The following is a 21,742-nucleotide window of genomic DNA, read 5'->3' as shown; positions in this document are numbered from 1 at the left end:
GAGATTCTCCCCGTCTAAAACGGTGGGTCAGATCCTCAGTTGCAGCTGAGATGTGCTTGGGGCAGCTTAGGGGTGGTGGAGCAAAGATGGCTTAAGAGCTGTTCGGACAGCCCGGGTCAATGTGCGCTTTCCCCCGGCACTGGCTGGAGGGGAGTGTAGGAACAGCTCTGGTGGTTCCATCCCAGCCCAGGAACCTGCTACGCTGGGTCATCCTCCTGAGGTTAGCTCAGGAAGCCATACAGTGCTGCTGACACACCAGAGAAGCTGATGCTGCACATGTTTTAAGACCTTTTAAACGGGTCATTGTCTACTTATAACATATTAAAATGGATAACAGGCTGCCTTTCTCTGACCTCTATGCCCTGTCTCAATGGCCCCGGTCTCCTGTACAATCATCACTCACTCACTCATCAATCTGCCATTCTCCTGAAGGAACCCCTCCTCCCACTTTTCCCAGAGCTCCCCTCCTCCCAGTGTGAGAGTGGACAACTTAGTAAAACATGCACAAGGGGCTTCAATATTGGTTGGCAGCAGTGGGCCAGTGTGACAGAATACACCCTCCCCACTAGTGTAATAATCTTTGTACAAAGTATGCCTCGTGAGATAGCATTTGAAAACCCATAATTTGCTGGTCAATACTGTCCTGATAAAATACATGCCACAACACCAGGGGTGAGCTGGAGCCGGTTCGCACCGGTTGCGCGAACCCGTTGTTAAATTTAGAAGTGGTTTTAGAACCGCTTGTTAACTGGCTTCCCTGCGAGGGAAGCTTTGATGGGCTCTGGCCGGGAACGGTGTAATTCCTCCTCCCGGCCGCCAGGGAGCGCCATGCTGCGCTGCGGGAGGCATGTGAGCTGCCTCCTGGCCCTGTTGCTGCTGCTGCTCCTCGGACCTCTGGCCCTGGGGCTCCTGCTGCTGCTGCCAGGTGAGTCCCCGGCTGCGTCCGGCCGCTCCCAGCCCCCCCCCGTGTGAGTGTCTGCGCCCCTCCCCCGCTCCCCCCGCCTGCGCCCCTCCCCCGCCTTCCCCGCCCACAGCCACCCCAGCCAGCCCCTGGCCGCAGCCACCCCCTGCCAGCCCCTCCCCAGCCTTCCCTGCCCCCAGCCCCCGCCCCGTGTGAGTGTCTGCGCCTCCCCGCCTTCCCCTCCCCGCCTTCCCTGCCCACAGCCACCCCAGCCAGCCCCTGGCCGCAGCCAGCCCCTGCCCCCAGCCACCCCTGCCAGCCCCTCCCCGCCTTCCCTGCCCCCAGCCACCCCTGCCAGCCCTCCCCGCCTTCCCTGCCCCCAGCCCCCTGCCCCCAGCCCCCGCCCGTGTGAGTGTCTGCGCCCCTCCCCCGCCTTCCCCTTCCCCGCCTTCCCTGCCCACAGCCACCCCAGCCAGCCCCTGGCCGCAGCCAGCCCCTGCCCCCAGCCACCCCCTGCCAGCCCCTCCCCCGCCTTCCCTGCCCCCAGCCACCCCTGCCAGCCCCTCCCCGCCTTCCCTGCCCCCAGCCCCCTGCCCCCAGCCCCGCCCCGTGTGAGTGTCTGCGCCTCCCCGCCTTCCCTTCCCGCCTTCCCTGCCCACAGCCACCCCAGCCAGCCCCTGGCCGCAGCCAGCCCCTGCCCCAGCCACCCCTGCCAGCCCCTCCCCGCCTTCCCTGCCCCAGCCACCCCTGCCAGCCCCTCCCCGCCTTCCCTGCCCCCAGCCAGCCCCTGCCCCCAGCCACCCCTGCCAGCCCCTCCCCGCCTTCCCTGCCCCCAGCCACCCCTGCCAGCCCCTCCCCGCCTTCCCTGCCCCCAGCCAGCCCCTGCCCCCAGCCACCCCTGCCAGCCCCTCCCCGCCTTCCCTGCCCGCAGCCAGCCTCTGCCCCCAGCCACCCCTGCCAGCCCTCCCCGCCTTCCTGCCCCCATCCACCCCTGCCCCAGCCACCCCTGCCAGCCCCTCCCCGCCTTCCCTGCCCCCAGCCAGCCCCTGCCCCAGCCACCCCAGCCAGCCCCTGCCCCAGCCACCCCTGCCAGCCCCTCCCCGCCTTCCCTGCCCGCAGCCAGCCTCTGCCCCCTGCCAGCCCCTGCCCGCAGCCAGCCCCAGCCAGCCCCTGCCCCCAGCCAGCCCCTGCCCTCAGCCAGCCCCTGCCCCACCCCCTGCCCACAGCCGCCCACAGCCACCCCCTGCCCACAGCCACCCGCAGCCCGCCCGTCTGCATCACCTGCCCACAGCCAGCCCATGTCACTCCCTGCCCCACGCCCCCATCTGCAGCCAGCCCCACATCCACTGGTGCCCTGCCGTTCCCAGGGCAGTAACCCTGCACACCTGCTTTAATGAGGGGGGGGGCAGGGAGCAGCTGGGACCCACACATGTGCACACCCTAGAGTGACCAGACAGCAAGTGTGAAAAATCGGGATGGGGGTGAGGGGTAATAGGAGCCTATATAAGAAAAAGACCCAAAAATTGAGACTGTCCCTGATCACCACCCACACATGTGAAACGGAGCTCATTTCTAGTTCAGCCCCATCTTTTTAAAAAAGAACTTTAGGTAGGGTTAAAATACATCTGTATTTTCCTGGACATGTCAGGCTTTTCGGTTCTTAATCACCTCCTGGGAAAATATGGACGTATGGTAACCCTATTGGTACAAAAAATACATGCTGTCGCACATCCCTTAAATCGGAACTTTTTATAGGGAACCCGTTGTTAAGATTTTGGCAGCTCATCACTGCACAACACTGTATGTGAAGTTAGAAGATTCCAGTGTATGGTGTTCTTAACACATCTTCCAAACTGAAGTTGGCAAACAGATCCGTCTCAAACAAAGGAATGTGTGCCCTGCTTAATTTGCTGCTTAATTTGCATGTAAGCAGTAAACAGTCATATCAAGCAGGAAGGGAAACAAACGATGCTCCAACTGGTGAGGAAAAAGCAGCAGGGAACATCCTTCCCTATAGACTCTGTCTCCTGAATCTCAGCCGGAAATGTTTTCCAAGAGGGGGCCTGACACTTTAAAAAGGAGGGAAAAACACCCCAAGGCACCCCCTCCTCTCTCTCTGCATTGATTCACTGCACCAGAAGGGACAAAGGAAGCAGCACTGAACTGGACAAGGGGTCCGTTCAGTCAGTAAGACTGCTGAGGGCATGTGGTGAGAAAACCTTTCTTTGAATTTAACATAGTTTCTTAAGTTAGGCACCAGATGTGTTTAACCTTTATTTTTCATGTAACCATTTCTGACTGTTGTGCCTCATGACTTGTACTCACTTAACATCTCTATCTTTGTCGTTAATAAACGTTTTCTTATTGTTTTATCAAATCCAGTATGTTTGAATTGAAGTGTCTGGAAAACTCCATTTGGGTGGTATTATTTCTATGCAAGCAAGAATGGACTTGATATGAGTTTGTACTGTCCAGGAGAGGGCTGGGCAGTACAGGACACTCAGTTCTGGGGGGAAATCTAAGACTTGGAGCGTGCTGGGGTCACCCTGCAGCACAACCAAGAGCTGGCGTGTGGCTGCTGGCTGGCTGCAGCACATACCCAGACGTAGCTGGGAGTGACTCACAGGCTGGAGGCTGTTTGTGAGCAGTCCAGACAGAGGCTACAGCAGCAAAGCCATGCAAAGGACACCCCAGGTTAGAGGGCAGGCGTGACACAGCTACTCATTAGCCTGGATTGCACCCTGGGGCTGTCACAGAAAGATCTAGTACCAGTGAGGAATGGAAAGTGTCAGGGGCGTTGAGAAACACCGTGCTTGGAGACAACTAAGAGTTGAGAGCTCATCACACTGAACTCAATCAACACTCCCTGTAGTCTACAGTGGGGGTCCTCTGCCTTTCTTGTACCAGTCTAGAGGGGCGCTCTCCCCCTCCCTCTCATATTGTGCAAAGCCTGGGGAGAGCCGGGGGGGGGGGAGCGATTCCTCTGACATCTGATTCTCAAGGCCTCTGGGGTCAGGACTCTCGGTTTAAAATCTTTAACTCTGATGCCTGCAGAGCAAGGGGCTGTAGCCTCCCTGGGCATTATGCTGTGCCCCGCACACTCAGCGTGAGCCCTGCCAATGAACAGCAGGGAGCCTTACGATTTCTTCAAGTTTTCGACAGGCTTCGCCCACCTCCTGCCCATCTTTCTGCCCTGCAGGGAGGGGAGAAGCAGCCTCACCCTGGCCCTCTCCACTCAAGGACTCCTGCCTGGCTCTCAGCGCCGTGGCTGTGAAGTCACACAAAACCGGAGCCGACGACCTCTGTGAACACCACACGCAGCCAGAGAAAAAACGTACGTTAGCACATATGCGCACACACCACAGCCCAAACGGGGGAGAAGGGGTGACCGAGGACGAGGAGCTGTAATTAAAGGGCTCCCATTGTTCCTTGAGGGCTCTCAGCCGGAGATGGAAGTGGCTCTCACGGAGCGCTTTGATCTCGGATCAGACTTCGTCGAGTACAGTGGGGACAAAGGAACCGTCTCAGAACGCCAGTGGCGCGCTCCCATTAGCCGGCAGCCTGCACATAACTACAGGCTCCAGGAGCACGCGGCAAGAGGGCGGCTCGCGCCCCTGCAGGGCATTTGTACAGCACCTAGCACAAAGGGACTTCAATCTGAGCTGGGATTTCTAGGCGCTGCATACCGCAAATCATCAGGCCATTTGTTTTGCTTGCTGTGGTACACAATCTTACCGCAATCCCCCCGCCCCACTGCAGCTGGAAACACTCAAAGCCATTCAGCCCAGTTAGACAAATGCAACCGAGCAGAATTTGGTTCAGGGCTTTGGTGGCCGTTGAACCAAAGGGAAGCTGTTGAACCAGCTTTATGATCACAGCCACAGCCCTTCCCCCGCGGTTTTCCCTTCCTCACACCACTCCCTCATTTTGGAAAGGCAGAAAGAGCCGCCGGGAGCTGCTCATTCCACTGGGGCCGGACTAGCCCAGCCACCCAGTCTACAAACACTTACACGAGAGGTCAACGGCGGTAAACGCAGCAGCTGAGTTAGGGTCGTGAAACGGGGAAGTCCTCATCCACCCAGGTGCCAGTGGGGCGCACTGCTGCTAACACAGCTCTGGGAGCAAGGGAAACAGGACTTGGCATAGAACAGTGGTCGTGAAAATCAAAAAAAGAGAGCGAGAGAAGCAGACTTGCCATTCCCTTTCTTTCACCGTCTCCCCACACAAGGGGTTATTACTATTATTGCATTTAGGAGTCCCAGTCACGGACGGGGGCCCGTTGTGCTAGGTGCTGACAGAGCAATGCACACGGGAACAATAAGGCTTCTTTAAACTCTCGGGATGCAACATGAAGAAGAAGTAGAATCCTAGAAGCCCGTTTCAAATTTTTACTGGCAGCACGTTGTCCCACACTGTAAAGATCCATCCGAGGATGTTCCCAGATTCCACCCAAGAAGAGGAAAGTGACCTCCCGGGCTGGCTAGGGTTAAATCAATACAGGGCAAATTCGTAAAGGAAACTCTGTGGTGTATCTGAGCGAAAGCCCATCCCTGAACTCTGCAGGTTGGAAACATCAAGCTGACTCTTGTATACGTAAGGGACCAAACCAACCCTCCACCACCCCAAGATCCAAACACCCCCCAAATGCTGCACCTCTCTAGACAGAACAGTTAGAGGGTTCCTTTTGCCTGGTTCAGAGAGCCTGTGTGTGGGTATATGAACCCTGGCAGAGTGGGAAGGAGAGGGAGGAAAGTTATACCGGTTTATATCTGCAATATAGCATCTCAGCCCGGTGTTTGCCAGCCTTCCAGGCACTCTGCTTCCCCCTAACTACTGCAGGCTTAGGGTGGGCCAGTGCATAGACAGGAGAGCTTCAAAAGCCAGCAAAGGTACTGCAGGGCGTGGTGTGCATCTCTGAGTTGGCACTGAACTCAGAACAGTGTTGGAGATGTCAGGAGGAATCCGGCTCTCAGGGATGTAACCCGGGTGTCCTGCCTACCTCCTGCCTCTACGGATTCACCTTGTAGGGATGGCTGATGTTTTTCAGTGCCATGCAGCATTGAACAGCTGCTGTGCCCCAGCCTCGTAGCGGACGTGCAGGTTGTACATAAATGCACACAGTGCTTTGGGGCGAGCGGTGACTGGGAGGACCTTGGCAATCATTACTGGAAAGTCTTTAACCTGACTACAATGCGTCTGGCTACTCTGCTCTCTCTCTCTAGAGAGGCTTTGTTTTTGCATGGGAGGTGCTTTGGATCAGACATACCCCTGTGCAGAGACACCGCACGCAGCGGGAGGCCGGCCAACGGAGGTGGCTGTCGGCGACCACACAAAGCGGGCAGAGAACCTGCTCTCCCAGCACAGCCCCCAGAAGTGGGTGGTGCGGGCTAGGAAGGGGGCGCATCAGCCGCCTTCAATGGCAGGTCTCCTATGATGCCCCAGTGGATTTTAAAGCTCCCCCTCCCCCTGAGGAAGGGCACGTGGCAGCAATATTGTCTATACTCCCCACTCTGGTGTAAGCGGCCTCCCTGGCACAGGCAGGTGTCCCCCACACCCTCCTGCAGCAAGTGCAGTGCCTGGAAGGCTGGCAAACACCGGGCTGGGTCCTGGGTGGAGCTTCATTCCAAATAGCTTAGTTGGCACTGCCAGCTGTCCGGCACCAGTTTGGAAAACGCTGGGTTGGATTAACTGCTGGGCCTTGTGTATCTTGGTGGGCAGGCCTGTCACTAAACCAGACAACGGCAAAGAGGAAGGATGGGCATTTGGATAAGGCGGTGGGCTGGGACTCAGGAGAGCTGGGGTCAATGGCGAGCTCCGCCACAGACTCCCTGGGTGAAGTGTTTAGGGCGGGATTTGAAGGGAGCAGAGTTAGGCCCATCCGAAGTGCTTTTGAAAATCCTGCTCATCACTCTTTCTGCCTCAGTTTCCCCATCTGTAAAATGGGGATAATCCTGCCTTGCTGGCTGATCTATTCAGACTGTACATTCTTTGAGGCTGGGATTTTCTCTCACTATGTGCATGTCCAGCACCAAGTGCAACGGGGCCCCGATCTCAGGCAGGGCCTCTGGCCGCTACTGGAATACAAATCATTCATAAAAGAGATGGCTGTGGCCCAGCCTTAGAGGCCAGTCCCAACGCTTTGCCTCTCCTCCTTGTGTGGCCTAAGAAGAAAAGTCTTCATTACTTGCATAACCCATGAAATTCATGCAAACGTGCTTCTGCTGCGGCCCCTTCCCGGCCACCCCAGGAAGCTGACACTTGTATTAGGCTGTTTACTTATCTTGCCTCTACTTTCCATTTGAGACATCTGCTTCTCAACAGGCAGCCCGGGGAAGCGGGTGGCTGTTATTTCCGGGACGGGTTCCCGGGGCTGAATGCTCCCTTCCCGTCCTCTAGCCCAGCTGTGTTCCTTGACGCTACACACCCCTGATTTATCAGGCCACAGCTGCTCTTGGTGGGCAGCCTTGACAAGCTGCAGAAAATGTTCCTTTTTCTGCCTCTTTCCCTGCGTCGTCCTGGCTGTATCCTAGGGTGGTGCTGATCTTACTAACTGGTCCGTTCTAATGCTGCACAGAGACAGTGCTTAGCGTCTAATTGCAACATACGGCTTCATGGTACTGCAGGTCTGATCCTGGTTATCAATACTGTCCAGATTCTGTGGGGATAGGAAAAGGCATATTATTTCAGCATCGCCAAAACCTAGGAGCAACCCTTCTGAGGAGTATTATCAGAGCTGTATGATAAAGCTTGTACCGTGCCCACCTGTTTCTGGATCAAGCTAGTCAGTCCTGTATTTTGATACATTTAAAAACAGTAAAAAGAAAGACACCATCCTACTCCCTATTGATAACTTCCTAGATACCACGGTGATAGACGCAATATGAACACCCTGGGCAGAGACAAACAAGTGTGTTTACAAGGTAACACCCTAGACAAACATGATTCCTGGCACAGCATTTAGTAAGGAGGTGGCTAACTCTGTCCATTTGCTATTTTGCGGTGTACCTGTGGCTGGAAACAGAAATCTGTCTTTTCCAAGTTGCTTTTCACAGAAAAAGGAGTCTGTTTTTATGACAGTTCCTTCCTTTTGTGAGGCTTTTCCTGAGCAGACATGGAGTTGATTAAAAAACCCAGATCCAATCGTTAGGGGTATTGGAAATGCAAATCTGGATCAGAATTTTGCAAGTGGCCCCATTGCCTTTCGCATGGATTGACTCAAAACCGTGACGGAGACCCATCTAGATTTTGGGGTGTTTTGAGTCCAGATCCAAATGGTGCAGCTTGAGATCAAGTTTGTTCTTGGACACAGAGTTTTCTAACAAGAAGCATTTTCTAAATATCTGTAATGACCGTCGGGAGAATAAAAAGCAGAGGCTCTGTATCTGCTACTGCCCTGTTTGTCAACCAAGCAGAACTGCAAAGCTGCCTGGGATACCTTGACTCTAAGCATGGAGCCAAATTCTACTCTACAGACAGATTCTCTCTGTCTAGCCACTTTGTGCCCCTGGAATCTGGTCTGACCGAGCCACCTGAGAATTCCTTTGCAAAGGGGAGCTCTCAGGGAGCTTCTCTGCCAACTGACCCCCCCTTACTCCCAAGCGCAGGGCGTATGTTGGGGCTGGGATGCGCCTGTGTTTGCCAATTCATGACTGGGGTTTGGTCTTATGAGATCGTAGCCAGTTGACGTAAAGTTAGAGCAGACCCAAAGTAGCTCTTATTTATACAAATGGACCCGGGCCAGTGCAGATGCACCATGAGAATCTGGGAGGTGCAACCTGATCCCTGAAGAGAGAATGTGGGACTCTGTTAAGTAGTTTTCTGGCAAAGAGCCGTTCAGCAAGGGTACAGCATATTGCTGGGGGATTGTGAAGAAGAGAACAGCAAGCTGCACCCCAAGGAGTGCATGCAGTAATCATGTGACATGTCCCTAGAATTTAACTTCAGCCCTGGGCTGGGAGACAGATCTTCCCCCAGCACACACACAAACTCAGCCCAGGCGCCCCGTACGGCCGCTCGCCACGGCTCTGAGTCATTTACATCTCCGCAGCCAAGGGTCTTCTTGCCGGATTCAGATGAACAAAGAGAAAAAGGCCTCATGGAGAAATAAAAGACTCTCCGATCACGCAGATGAAAGCTGCTTTGCACAAGCAGTTACGTGCAACATAGCCCAGCCTCGCTCCTTTGATAGTGAAGCTGCTCATTAAAAGGAGATGTGTCAAAGTGAACAACAACAACAACACAGACAGCCAGACAAAGGAGCCATTCAAACCCAAAGGAATGCTGACCTCTCCGCTTTGTTCTAATGGAACACCTCAGAAGGGAAGAACAACTTGTGCGAGGCCTGCAGAATACACAAGGCACAAGCTCTTTCTTCCTTTAATTAATATTTGACTCACTTCCCATCCTTTATGGGTTGTCATCAACTACTCATCACCAAAGCTGTCGATACAGACCAACTGAGTCATACAATTTAGGGATAAAAAAGACCTGTGAGCTCATCTCTTTGAAAAGGGACTGAGAGGAGAGGTTCTAGTGTATTAGCAGCGCAGAACGCCTCCGTCTGCCAGGGCTTTTCAGCTTAATAAGAACACCAAGTGAATGACCCTCCTCCTGCAGAGTAGGCCTGGAGACCTCTGTCTCTGGTGGGTTAAGCCAGTAAGCGTCTCTGCACTGCCCTAGCTCCAGTGCTGAATGGAACAGCTACTTTCTAGGTGTGAAAAAGTGATTCCAGTCCATGAAAGTTCCATACACCACACAGGACAAGGAAGGATTTATTGCAAAACCAGTCTGGGGCTTTTCATCAGTGAGGTACCCCTGTACCACGTACACTGCCAGGCCAACACGGGGCCTGAGCCCAGCGCAGGGTGGGCTGGACACTGGGCAATTCCCTATGAGGGCTCATAGCTAGTCTAGCCAGGCCTCCCTGAAGACTGGAGGATCTACTCAGCAGCAGGTCCTCAGGCCCTGCCCGGCCACCAGCCCTTCACCTGCTCTTCAGGAAGCAGAGATGGAGCAGGGCTGTTGCACAACAGGATCCCCGCATCTAGCTCGATTGCCCAGCGGAACCTCTGCTTTAGGAGCATCTGCACCACCATGGAGGGGCCTGGATTTGCTCTTGGTAACACTGAGTGTCTCTACCGAGATGGCACCTCCGTGTCCACGGCTCCAGTTCTTTCACTGGCAGTGCAGGACACAACTCAGCAAGAGACGCCAAATGTGCGGGTCACCCTGCTCCCTTTTGCAGTCCGATGGCAAAATCTGCTTGGGACTCTGGGAAGGGCTGCTCCAGGAGGAGGGGATGGGAGAAGTGCGGCTGTGTCCCCGGAGGCTGCTCAGGAGACAGCTACACTTCAAAAAACCACCCCACAGCAGCAAGTCTCAGAGCCCGGGTCAACTGATTCAGACTCGCACTGTGGGCTAACCAGAGCAGCGAACACGTTCCTGTGCAAGCTGGAATCCGGGCTCCGAGACCCTCTCCCATCGCCAGTTTTCAGTACCCGGGCTCCAGCCCAAGTGGGACGCCTACACTGCTCTTTGTAGCTCCATAGCGGGAGCCCAAGCCAGTTGACTTGGGCTCTGAGACTTGCTGCTGTGGGTTGTTTTCTTTTTTTGCTGTGCAGACGTACCCTGAGCCCAGCGGGTTAGCACAGGCCCAGCTGCCAGGCGTTCCTGAGTTCTAGCCCCTCCGGCACGTCCCTGACTTAGCACTGCCCGCTGACAGAGCGCCTGACAGCTATTACTGAGCCAGACCTCAGACCAGACCCTGCGCCCCAGCCCTTACCGCAACATCACCTCCCTTATGCCCAGCCCCCTGGACAGGGCAGAGTGCTGGCATTATCTTACACAGGGAAACCCCTCTGGGTTTGCAGGAGTGGCTGCTACTGGGGAGAGCAGCTCCCCCTTCCCAAGCCACGATCCCTGATGCTGCAGAAATCTAAATGAACATCATGGGGAGAGGCCTCCAATGAACTGAGGTTCCCCACTGCGCGCACACACACAAAACGGTGAGCAAATCTTCCATATTTTCACCCCTCTTCTGCGTCAAAGGCAGGAGGCAGGATTTCACCATTATACTTCACGACATTCCCCCGCCCCCAAAGAAGTGGGGAGGGCTTTGTACCCTCTGCACTAGCACTTTAGCAAAGCATTTGCTGTTCTCAGCAGCCCAGACAAATGTCTCTGTTGGGAGAGGGAAGGTGTGTGTGTGTGTGTGTGTGTGTGTGTGTGTGTGTGTGTGTGTGTGTGTGTGTGTGTGTGTGTGTGTGTGTGTGTGTGTGTGTGTGTGTGTGTGTGTGTGTGTGTGTGTGTGTGCGCGCGCGCGCGCGCGTGCGGTAGAGATTGAGAACAATTGCTCTAGTCCCCAATGTAAGCATCCAGCCAGGGTGAAAAGGCAAAGAACTTAGGTGCTAACATCGAGTGTCCAAGATGGGGCGTAGGAAAAGCCAATAGGTACTTGACTGTGGTGCAGTTATAGGATGTTAAGAGCAAAGGGAAGAGTAGGAACATAAATGGAAACATTGAGAATGGCGTGAGATTGGTACTGAGTTAGAGGGTAGGAAGCACACTACCTTCTGAGCATCACTGGGTGGGTCACTGCTGGAGGAGCTCATTTCGGGTTTTGGTTCATCCTTTTTCTTTTCCTCTTCTTCCTCAGAAGAAACTCCTTTGTCACTGATGTTGCTGGCTAACTCCTCCAGCTTCCTCTTCAATTCCTCCTCTTCCACATCAGGATCGGTGTGGGACTCGGGGGCCGGAGACTAGAGGTAGAAAAGCAAGCAATTCTCAGTCTGTTGGTGTTCATGCAATTTGAATGTTGTCGGTATCTTAAGGCTTCCCGGGACATATCTATGCTAGCAAAAGGATAAAAGAGAGGGTTTATTCGGTCATTTATTAGGTCAAATGTAATGCAATGCTCTTGGGTGGATTGTCGGCAGCAGAATTCAAACCCAGGACCTCTGGATCTAAAACAATAAGCCTCTACCTGAGATGGCTGTACAGACTCATAAATATCCATGGGATCCAACCACTAGCGTGGGAGAGAGAGCCACACTCCGTGGAGGTGGGTTACGTAATCATCACTTAGGATCTACCACTCATTTTCTCAAACAACTAGACCCTGGAGTCTTCCAGACCACGGACCTGCATGAGATTCCACGTGTGGTGTGACTCCATGTCAGATTTCACGTGCAGTATGCCTGACTCAGAGGCCAACTATCTTCATGCAATTTAAGGCCACATAACAAATATAAGCTGGAGCACACAAGCGTCAGGTTGTATCCCACAATAAGTTAGCTTGATCTGAGTATCCAGGCTGAGAAGCATACTGTGCTATCAGATCCTGAGCTGGACAGGCACCAGCCTAGTCCCTTGGAGCAGCCTGTCCTAAAGAACTGACCTCTGAATAAATAGGGCTGGTTGAAAATTTTCCATCAAAACTTTTGACAGAAAATTGAGTTTTTGACTAAACAACATTTTCTTTGCAAAAAAGTCTCTGCTTCCTGCAGAAGATTCTGATTTTTTTGTAAAAAAACTGAAATATTTTGGCTGAAACCAAAATGCTGAAATATGACGCTGTCACTAGATGCCACAGGCTCCCATGATGCACTGCTTCCCTTCTGCAAGAGGGAAGAGTGTGGTGCATCATGTGAGATTACCCTGGATGGGGAGCCTGGCCTATCGAGGAGAATAGGAGCATGAGGAACACAAACTACAACTCCCATGAGGCACTCTGGCAGCATTTCCAACCTAATCAAAATATTTCAACTTTTGACCAAAATATTTTGGTATTCAAATTTGTGCTGAAAAAAAAAATATCAAAATTTTCAACCAAGGAAAAACAAAAATCAAAAGACCAACCCAGCAGAGTTAGTTGAAAAATGATAAGTAATTTTCTTTGTTCTAGAGAGGCACTGCATTTAAATCTTGGATCCTAACACCCCTAAATTTTGATGACATTTTGATCTGGAGCAAGCACCAAACTTTTCAGCTTGAACCCATCTTTAATTTTAACCAGGGAGAAATTACCCTCCATTCAAGCCAGACCTGCATGAATCTTCAAAATTGTGCGTGTCCCTTCTACTGAGCTAACAAATGTCATTTCAATTAACTGCACAATCCCGCACAAAGGAAGCAAAGCGCGTAAATATTCTACAATTGGAAACTCAAATTAGCATTAAGTGACCTACTGATATACCAGCTGATTCAATGTCACAACAGAATTTAAAATTAAATTGATCTTCTTCCTTGATGGCCATCGAAACAAGGGCAATAACATGGAAAAGACAAATGCCCTTCTCAATTAGAATCTGCTACTCACAACACACTGATTATTACATTTAATGTAGCTATTGATTCCTGTGTCGTAACCCCAGAATTCTCATCCATTCTGGAAGCATTTACAAACATATAGGAACATTGCTTAGACCAGTATTAATAAAACAGTCTTGTTCGTGCAGAGAAAGGACTGAAGGAGCTAATTTGAGCACCTGTCAGAACACCCCTGACACGCTTGATAACCATTCATTTTCCATTACATTCAGTTTTCCGATGAGGCTCACAAGCTGAAAAATGACAAGGGTCTAAAAGGTTAAAAATAAATGGTTAAAAAGAGGAATCATCTGCCATTTGAAAATCAGATTAGCCTTCACGCAGCTCCAGGACCTTTCTATCAATGGAAAGAACCTACCACCTACCAACCAATGCTGTGCCCTCCTGGGCAGAAAGTTCTGTTCCTCTTTCAGGAAGCTCCAGAGAGACTGAAGCTTGTGGCAGGTGCTGGGTGCTGGTGTACATTTGGGGAGGGACAGAACTAAGCACCTTGAGAGTTGGGTTATATGTTAGTCTGTCTATTGGTGCAATCAACATCCCAGTATTTAAACCAACTACTTCATCCCTGTCTTTTTAGCCACCACTTCTGTGGCGTGCAGGGCTCCCTGGCTTACTGGGTGTGTCTACACTGCAATTGGGAGATGCCAGCACAGCAGGCATACAGCGTTAGCTTTAATCAAGCTAGAACAGGGGTAGCAGAATGGTTGGTTGTGCAGCTGCCTCCCTATAAGCCTGCCTGGAACTCCTGATTGCAGTGCGCACATATTCACTGATGCAGCCGGCAGCACTATCCACCTCCTAGATACACCTTCTGTCAATAGAAGCACCTCTCCTCCCCAAGTGCTGTGTTGTACAGCAGATTTCTTGTCTACTGCCTGTGTAACTAAGAGCCACGTCTCCTGACGATGCAACGCAAGCTGCTTCAAAGGAGTTTGAGGAGACTGCGAAAGGAAATGCTTTCGCCTGTTACGCATAGCCCCCCAACTCGGCACTGTTACCTCTTCTGAGTGCACCAGGATTCTTTCTTCCAGACGGTTCAGCATGCGTTCAATAGCTGACATACGTTTGTTGAGTTCAAATATCTACGGGAGAGGAGAGAGAAAGGGATACAGTATAGAACAGGCCCCACCACCAGCACCAGAATACAGTCCAGGGCAGATCTAATCAACAGAATGGAGAATACAGCAGAGAACAGAGCCCACCACCGGTGCCCCTGGCTAAGCATGAAATCCAGAACAGATCACTAATAGAAAGACAATGGGTGCGCTTTTCCAAAGGGCCTAAGGGAATCCAGAGTAGAGCTGGCCAAATTTTTCAGCCACAACTTTTTTGGGGAAGAAAAATGAAGATTCGGGAAACATTTCACAAATTCATGTCAATTTCATCATCTTGTTTCGGTCAACTAGAAAAAATTATTTTAGCAAAAACGGAAAGGTTTTGTTTTGATATGCTCGGTTTGATTTTTCAGTTTGAAATGACTTCCAGTTCCAAATTTCCATTTTATCTAAACGATTTAAACTGTTAAAAAAACAACACCCCACTTCAAACCAAACCCCAACTTTTCATTTTGGGTTGAACTCAACGTTTTGTTCAACCTGAAACGAATTCTTCTTTCAACTTCTCATTTTGACAAATTTTTTTTTTTAAGTTTTTCTCGGGTTGGCCTAAACCATTGTCTCCCCCTGAGTTTCCAGAAAATTGCCAGTGAACCAAAACCCCAGTTATTGGCATAGATCTATCTACTCAAGAGTACAAGTCAAGGGGCTTAGTGTAGAATGAGGTAGGAAAAATAATACGCCTTTCAAATGCCCTTGGATTTGTTCCACTGAGTCTTCACAGCAAACTTGGACTGGAAATGCCAATATCAGAGAGAGGACAGGGAGGGAGGGCAGCTTGCCTGAGGCAGGGTTTGCTTATTGGTCAGTCAGGACATTGGATGTGCCATTGTGTTGCCAGTGTTCCCTGAGCCTTTCCATTATTACTGCCTCTGGGCCAGTGAACAGTGTCAGAAAGAAAATAATTTCATGGTCATTAACACGCTGGGTCAGGTTAAATTCTGGCATAGGTTCCATTTCCCATTGATAAACCTTTCAGCTGGCTAGCACCACATCAGCCTCTCTCTAATACACCAATGGAAATGCTTGAAAGAAGGTAACTATACGCCATGACACTTTTTGAATGGAAAACCACACAAAGAAGTGCTTCCTTTGCAGTTTTCTGATTTTTCAATTAAATGAAAAATGCTCATTTTTGGTTTTCAAAACCCAAAAGTTTTCCAGTTTTATGTATTTATTTTTGGCTGGCCTGTCCAGTGGAGAAGAGAGGACAGAAAACTCAAAAATTGAAAATCAAAGACAAATACTTTTTTGATTTTCAAAGGCCAAAATGAAAATGTTCATTTAATAATAATAATAAAAAAAATTGGACCATTTCAAAGGAAACCAATGCTTTCATTAAATAATCACATTTCCTTCTAAAAGCCTTTTTTTTAGGTAGGAAAAAAATGATGAAAACTTTGTCATTTCCATTTAGAACATCTTCTCCACGTCATAACCTGTTCTCATCAGATGCATCCCATTAAAAGATGAATGGCCAGAACATGAAACAAGAAAGAGAAATGTGTGCATGTTTCTAACACTTCCTTCTTTCTTTTCATGTTGCTTTTGTATTTGTTAATAGATGATTAATTAGATCCTCACAAGAACTTGAAGTGGCTGCATCTGTTTAAAAGAATAAAGTAAGCTCAGTAGATGAATGTAAAAAAATGGGTACTTCAGAGCAGAGTACTGTAATTATCATCCTTAACAGAAAGCACCTTTAGTAGCATTAAACCCACAGAGAGGCAGTAATCCAATAATTTCTAAAGTGAAGTCTCAGTAAACACTGTTGGGTCTGATGTGACCAGCGCTTACATCACACCAGGGGCAATAAGCAGGCTTGTAGCTGTGTCACTAATAAATTAATCCATTAAAAGAGATGGATATAAGAGATGTACCTGATAGGTAATAGGTAAAAGCTAGCTTAAGGTTTAAAGCTGAAATGCAAGAAACCTACAGGCTAAGATATTTAGCTTAGACAAATTAGGCCTTAGGAAATATTTGCTATATTATAAAGATAAGTTAGCGTTAAGTAAATTAATAGTAAACCCACTAAGCTTGTGTCAAGGTCTGTGATATGCCGATGTTTTGAAAATAACTCCTGAGTTTGGATAAAAATGTCTATGAGAGCTCAGTAGACGTCACAAGACGACTCTTAGTAGCTGGGATGAAATGTTAAAAACGTCTCTAAGGTGACTTGCCTGTGACTATTGTGATAAAGTGACGTCAAGGGGAACTAACAAGCTCGCCTTTTGGAAATGGGACACCCCAAAAGTCCTGGGGTGTGGAAGTTCAAATAAGGAAACGGGGTTAAAACTTTCATAAATGCATGCGAATGTCAATGGGCGTCATTGTAAAAGCTGTATCCTGGCCTGCCTGCCTTGGGAGATACCAGGATGGTGATCACTGCTGATGAACTTGATGGTGGTGGTGAGGATGATGCTGAGGATGATGACTAAATCTCGTTTTTTCCGCAAAGGATGGTATGTGTTGGGCAAATGCTAGACATTCTGTATTGTACTCTCTCTCCTTTACCAGACTCGTGTGTATTGTTGTTTGGTTGGTTAAGAATAGCAATAATTAAAGGAAGAGTACCCATTAATCTCTGTTATGCGTCATTGGGTTCCCCTTCCATTGATAACCTCTGTACTGTAGTTGATCTGGCGGCTGAACTCTTACAGGTTAAAGTAGGTGTAAGCCCTCACCCTGGGGTGTGTAATTAAAGTAACTCATTACTCTACATAAGGCTACAGCTTGACCATCTGCTTTGAGAAGGGAGTCCAGAGGAGAAGGCAAAGCCGCACGTCCTTATGTTAACAATCCAAGTGGTAGTGCTGCCTTGATGAGGCAATACATTGGGTTAGAAAGGTCAGATCACAAAGAACCCATATATAAATCTATAATGCCAATGAAAGGGCTCCTTGGGGATACCAGAGGCTGTTTGTCCAAGCTCTGAAAGTTTTAGTACAAGCTAGCCACAACATGAAGTGAGACTAGGCCCTCGTCTACATTGGGGGGGGCGGGGGGGATCGACCTAAGATACGCAACTTCAGCTACGAGAATAGCGTAGCTGAAGTCGACATATTTAGGTTGACTTACTGCAGCATCTTCACGGCGCTGAATCAACTGCTGCCACTCCCCCGTTGACTCTGCTTGCGCCTCTCGCCGTGGTGGAGTACTGGAGTCAACGGGAGAGTGCTCGGGGATCGATTTATTGCGTCTAGACTAGACGCGATAAATTGACCCCTGATAGAGCAATCGTTACCCGCCGATCCGGCGGGTAGTGTAGATCTGCCCTGGGTTAGCCTCTAGGTCCGCGCTGATGCACTCTCTCCCCGAGAGCCAAACCCTCCCAAGGGCCCAGATTGTGCCCCCAGTTACAGCCACCCCACCCCACGTAGGGCATTGAGGTTACAGGAGTGTAACAAAGCACATTTCAGCCTCAAGCGCTATAGTGGGTCTACTGAGCAATTTCAGCAGTAATACGGTTACACAGAGCCACGCTGTAAAACTGCAGAGACTCAGACAGGCAAGTTGAAGGTACAATCAGATTAGTCCTTAGGCTTTGCCCAATTTATTAGCACCTAGTACATGTAGCACCAGTTAGAATCAGGCTGGTGCGTCCTCCATAAATCTCCATTCGGAGCTGTAATGTTGCTGTATTGGCTGCATGACGAGGGCTGGCAGACAAGTGCTCAGCGCTAAAGCTTTTTTAAAACACAAACTAGACAGTAGAGGACAGCTCCTCAGCTGGTGACTTCAACGGAGCTAGGACAATTTACACCAATTTACGCCGCCAAAACCTCAATTATCCTCTGAAGAGTCAGGAGACATCTGAAACCTTCCAGAAATTGTGGGGTTTGGTTAATTCAGGGACCCCTAAGTTTCTTGTTTACTTTGCTTTCGGTTGGCATTTGCACATGGTATCAGCTCTCTTCCCTGTATTGGGAACAGGCAACGAGGGTATTATACATACAAGTATCTCAGAAGACTGGTTCATCCATTATGCATTCTGTTCACTTCGGGCCTGATTCAATACCCACTGATTTCCTGGGGTTTTGGACCAGCCCTAAATTGTGCCAACATTCGAAAGATATGAAGAAAGACATTTGAGGAGAAAACCAGGAGCACTTAACTCCATTGAAACACATGGGATTAGGAGAATTTTTGGAGGGAAACTGGAGAACCAGTAAATATTCTGTTATAAAAATAAATTACAATGGTGGTTTCTATTCTTCCTGAAGCCAGTGGGAGTGTTAGCACCAATTTCAATGGGGGAAGGACCGGGCCCTAAACAGGGACCAACTATGTTTATCCATGATTCCAGTGTTGCCAACTCTCATAATCTTTTCACAAATCTCATGATCGCTAATGTTTTTCCTTAAAGCCCCAGCTCCTGGATTCTGGTGATTATGCAAGAATCTCTATTTTAATTTTTTTTAAAGTAAGTTTCTAGTCCTCAGGGATGCAGAAAAAGCCTGAAAAAGAGTTCCTGCCCTCAAAGACTCAAAAAACCAGAGGACTAGTAGGAATCCTCTACCCCAACTTTTATTAAGAATCTCATGATTTTTAAGCCATTATCATGATTTTGGGGCCCTGACTTATGACTACAAAAAGGCACAGTTCTGTTCTGGTTTATTTTACCAGTGAGGGTGATTGACCCCTGGAACAAACTACCCGAAGAAAACTATGGACTCTCCATCGCTTGAAGATCTCAGATTAAGACTGGATGCTGTTCTAGAAACAAGTTATGAGGTTCAATACCGGGGTAACTAACTGATTAAATTCTTGGGCCTGTGCTATAAAGGAGGTGAGGTGGTTCCTCCTAGCCTTATACTCAATGATTCTATGATTTTTTGAACACTTGGGATTGGCAATACTTTATGATGGTGTTTCACAGAATCATAGGACTGGAAGAGACCTCGAGAGGTTATCTAGTCCAGTCCCCTGCACTCATGGTAGGACTGAGTAGGATCAACTTTGTAGGATCAACCCAATTATCTGCAAAGGAGTCATCATTACTGTGGGTTTAGGGTTGCCAGGTGTCCGGTTTTTGACCGGAAAGTCCGGTTGAAAAGGGAACCTGGCAGAGTCCAGTCAGATGTACTGACCGGACACTAAACGTCTGGTTACTGCGGGCGGGCGGGGGGGGGGTAGTGGCAGCCTCCTGCCCATCCCTGAAATGGCGGCTACCGCTCCAGCTTGGGAGGCAGGCAGCCCCTTTGCAGAGCCTGGCTTGTGGGGCTGTGGCAGGAGACAGCGTGCGGGACCCCTGGCGAGTGGGGGAAGGGGCTCTCAGCAGGCACAGAACGTTCCCCGGGCGGGAAGGAACACGAGCTGCCCCCGCAGCCGACGCTTCCCCTGGCTGCGCTCTCAGGCAGCTTCAGGGCTGGGAGGGTTCGAGAGGGTGGAAAAGGGGGCTGCAGGGCAGGCAGCGCAAAGGGAGGTTTGCCAGCAGGGCTACCTGGCTGCTCCTGTGTGGCCTCAGTGCTCTTCTGACCTGCACTCACAGCCAGCCTGCTGGAGCTGGGGTTTGCAAGTCCCTTGGGGCTGCTCACGCTGGAGTTGAGCGGGGAAAGCAGCAAGCGAGGGGGGGAGGTGTTGGAAGGGGGGGGCCTTGGGGGAAGAGAGGGCACAGGGCCTCAGAGGCAAGAGGTGAGGCAGGGGCATCCAGTTTTCAGACATTAGAAAGTTGGCCACTCTATGTTATCATCAGCGCAGTTAGACTAGGGCATTATGGATAAACGTTAGGACAATGTTGCAAGACTCTTACTGATGGGCATTATATTGCTAGATTCCCCGACTGCTAGAGGCAGACAAGTTTGACTCCTTTGGCTTAAAGGCTGTCCTGGAGAGCTTTGTCAGTGGTGATCCCAGGTGAGCTTTGTGAGACCATCTTACCGCTTCTTCAGGCTAGCCCATTTGTTCTCCAGTATGAAAATAGGTTCTTCCCCATTTTCCCTCAGAGGCTTTTTGGCCTGAAAATAATATTTGGTTGAACAATTCTTCCTCTAAAAAACAGAAAGGTGTATTCAAGCAGGTAGAGCTGGTTGAAAAACAGGATGTAATTTCTTTGAAAACAGTTGCTGAAATTATCAGATCTTTTTTCCCATTGAAATTTGTATAATTTTGATGAAGGTATTTGCCAAAGTTGCAAGTTTTGTCAAAGATTCTTGGCCAGCTCTACCTAAAAACTGCTGCTGTGGGCTGGACCCCAGGATTTGTTTGGTTACGGGGCAGCAGCGTGGCCTAGTAAATAAATCACGTGGCTGTAACTCAGGACACCTGGGTGCTACTCCCAGCTTTGCCACTGACCTGCTGGGTGACCCTTTGGGCAAGTCCCGTTGTGCCTCAGTTTCCCATACATAAAATGGGGATCAGGATCCTGCCCTCTTTTTGCAAAGCTGTTTTGAGATCTGCTGAGAAAAAGTGCTAGAGAAGAGCTAGGGGTTATTATAATTCACATTTTCCTGTCATTTCCAGAAAAGCCGTTTTGTAGTAAACGTGTGGTTTTAGGTTTAAATCTCTCCTTTTTCAGTAAGTTGTCACACTGACCCGAGTATTGTTTTGAAGTCAATAAGCCGCCGTGGCTGTATATGAGAGTGGAATTGGGCCCTACTTGCTCAGGGTAACATTGCATGTGGCTACATGTATCCGATTCATGTTTTATCATTTAATGGAGAATGAAGGTCAGTCAGTAATGGCGATATGCACTGAAGGAATTTAGGAAGAGGAGAGAAAGCACCGTATTGATTAAAACTAGCTTTCAACATGGAAGCCTCCGCTTTAACGCTCCTCGGGTCAGACTGCACATTTGGTGCCTGCTCCTAGATGCCCACTGAGTGCAACTGGTCTGTAGGATGTGCAAAAAACCCAGACGCGTCCACTTCTTGGAAACGTAGCTGGGAAGTTGGCCTGTATGTTAACTGCACGTTGGCTTGTTCAAACACCAATGTGCGCTTTGGTTTAGCGGATGAGCAAGGTTTTCTGCTGAATCAACCTGCAGTTTTGTAATCTGTTTAAAACCTTCAATGGGGGGGAGTGGAAAATCTAACTCCCTTCTCCCCCCCCACCCTAAAATAAACAACATTTGCAGCTTCCCCCCTTGGTATCACAGATGAAAGGTATGTGACAAGTCACAGTGACTGTTTCCGACTGCCACTGGAACACTCCAGGAGCTACAAAAGAAGAAGAGGATCACAAAGGTGAGCAGCTATTCCACTCCAAGGCTTCATTTGCTCCTAAAGCACTGATCCATTCATGTGAGTAAAGCCTTTTTCAGGTGCATAGGAAACTACAGGCAGCTTATAGAATAAATGGAACAGGCTGGGCTTTTTATTACAGCTAAGTGGAGCGTGAAGTAGAACTCCATTTCCTCTTCCTGCTGAATGAAAAAAACGTGGCGGTGAAGAGGATG

The 21,742-nt window shown here is 49.9% G+C and overlaps 1 protein-coding gene and 1 long non-coding RNA gene across 11 annotated transcripts in view; one reads left to right on the top strand and one right to left on the bottom strand.

The window, feature by feature from the left end:
• Positions 1-21,742, bottom strand: part of MLPH (melanophilin) — an 84,809-nt gene that overhangs the window by 15,839 nt on the left and 47,228 nt on the right. For 8 of the 10 annotated variants that reach the window (XM_039495083.1, XM_039495087.1, XM_039495090.1 and 5 more), the window contains 2 exons: positions 14,227-14,310; positions 11,470-11,658 (listed from right to left, as the gene is read on the bottom strand). In XM_039495083.1, coding sequence (XP_039351017.1) covers positions 11,470-11,658; positions 14,227-14,310 — 273 coding nt within the window. The remainder of the gene's footprint in view (positions 1-11,469; positions 11,659-14,226; positions 14,311-21,742) is intronic. The other 2 variants (XM_039495093.1, XM_039495084.1) reach the window with 1 other exon arrangement.
• On the top strand, positions 872-3,278 carry LOC120374811. The gene is made up of 2 exons (XR_005586253.1): positions 872-925; positions 2,657-3,278. It is a non-coding gene; the product is annotated as an uncharacterized LOC120374811 (long non-coding RNA).

Source organism: Mauremys reevesii, linkage group 11 (genome assembly GCF_016161935.1).
Source record: "Mauremys reevesii isolate NIE-2019 linkage group 11, ASM1616193v1, whole genome shotgun sequence".
Taxonomy (NCBI): Eukaryota; Metazoa; Chordata; order Testudines; family Geoemydidae; genus Mauremys; species Mauremys reevesii.
This window is presented reverse-complemented; position numbering and strand designations above follow the sequence as displayed.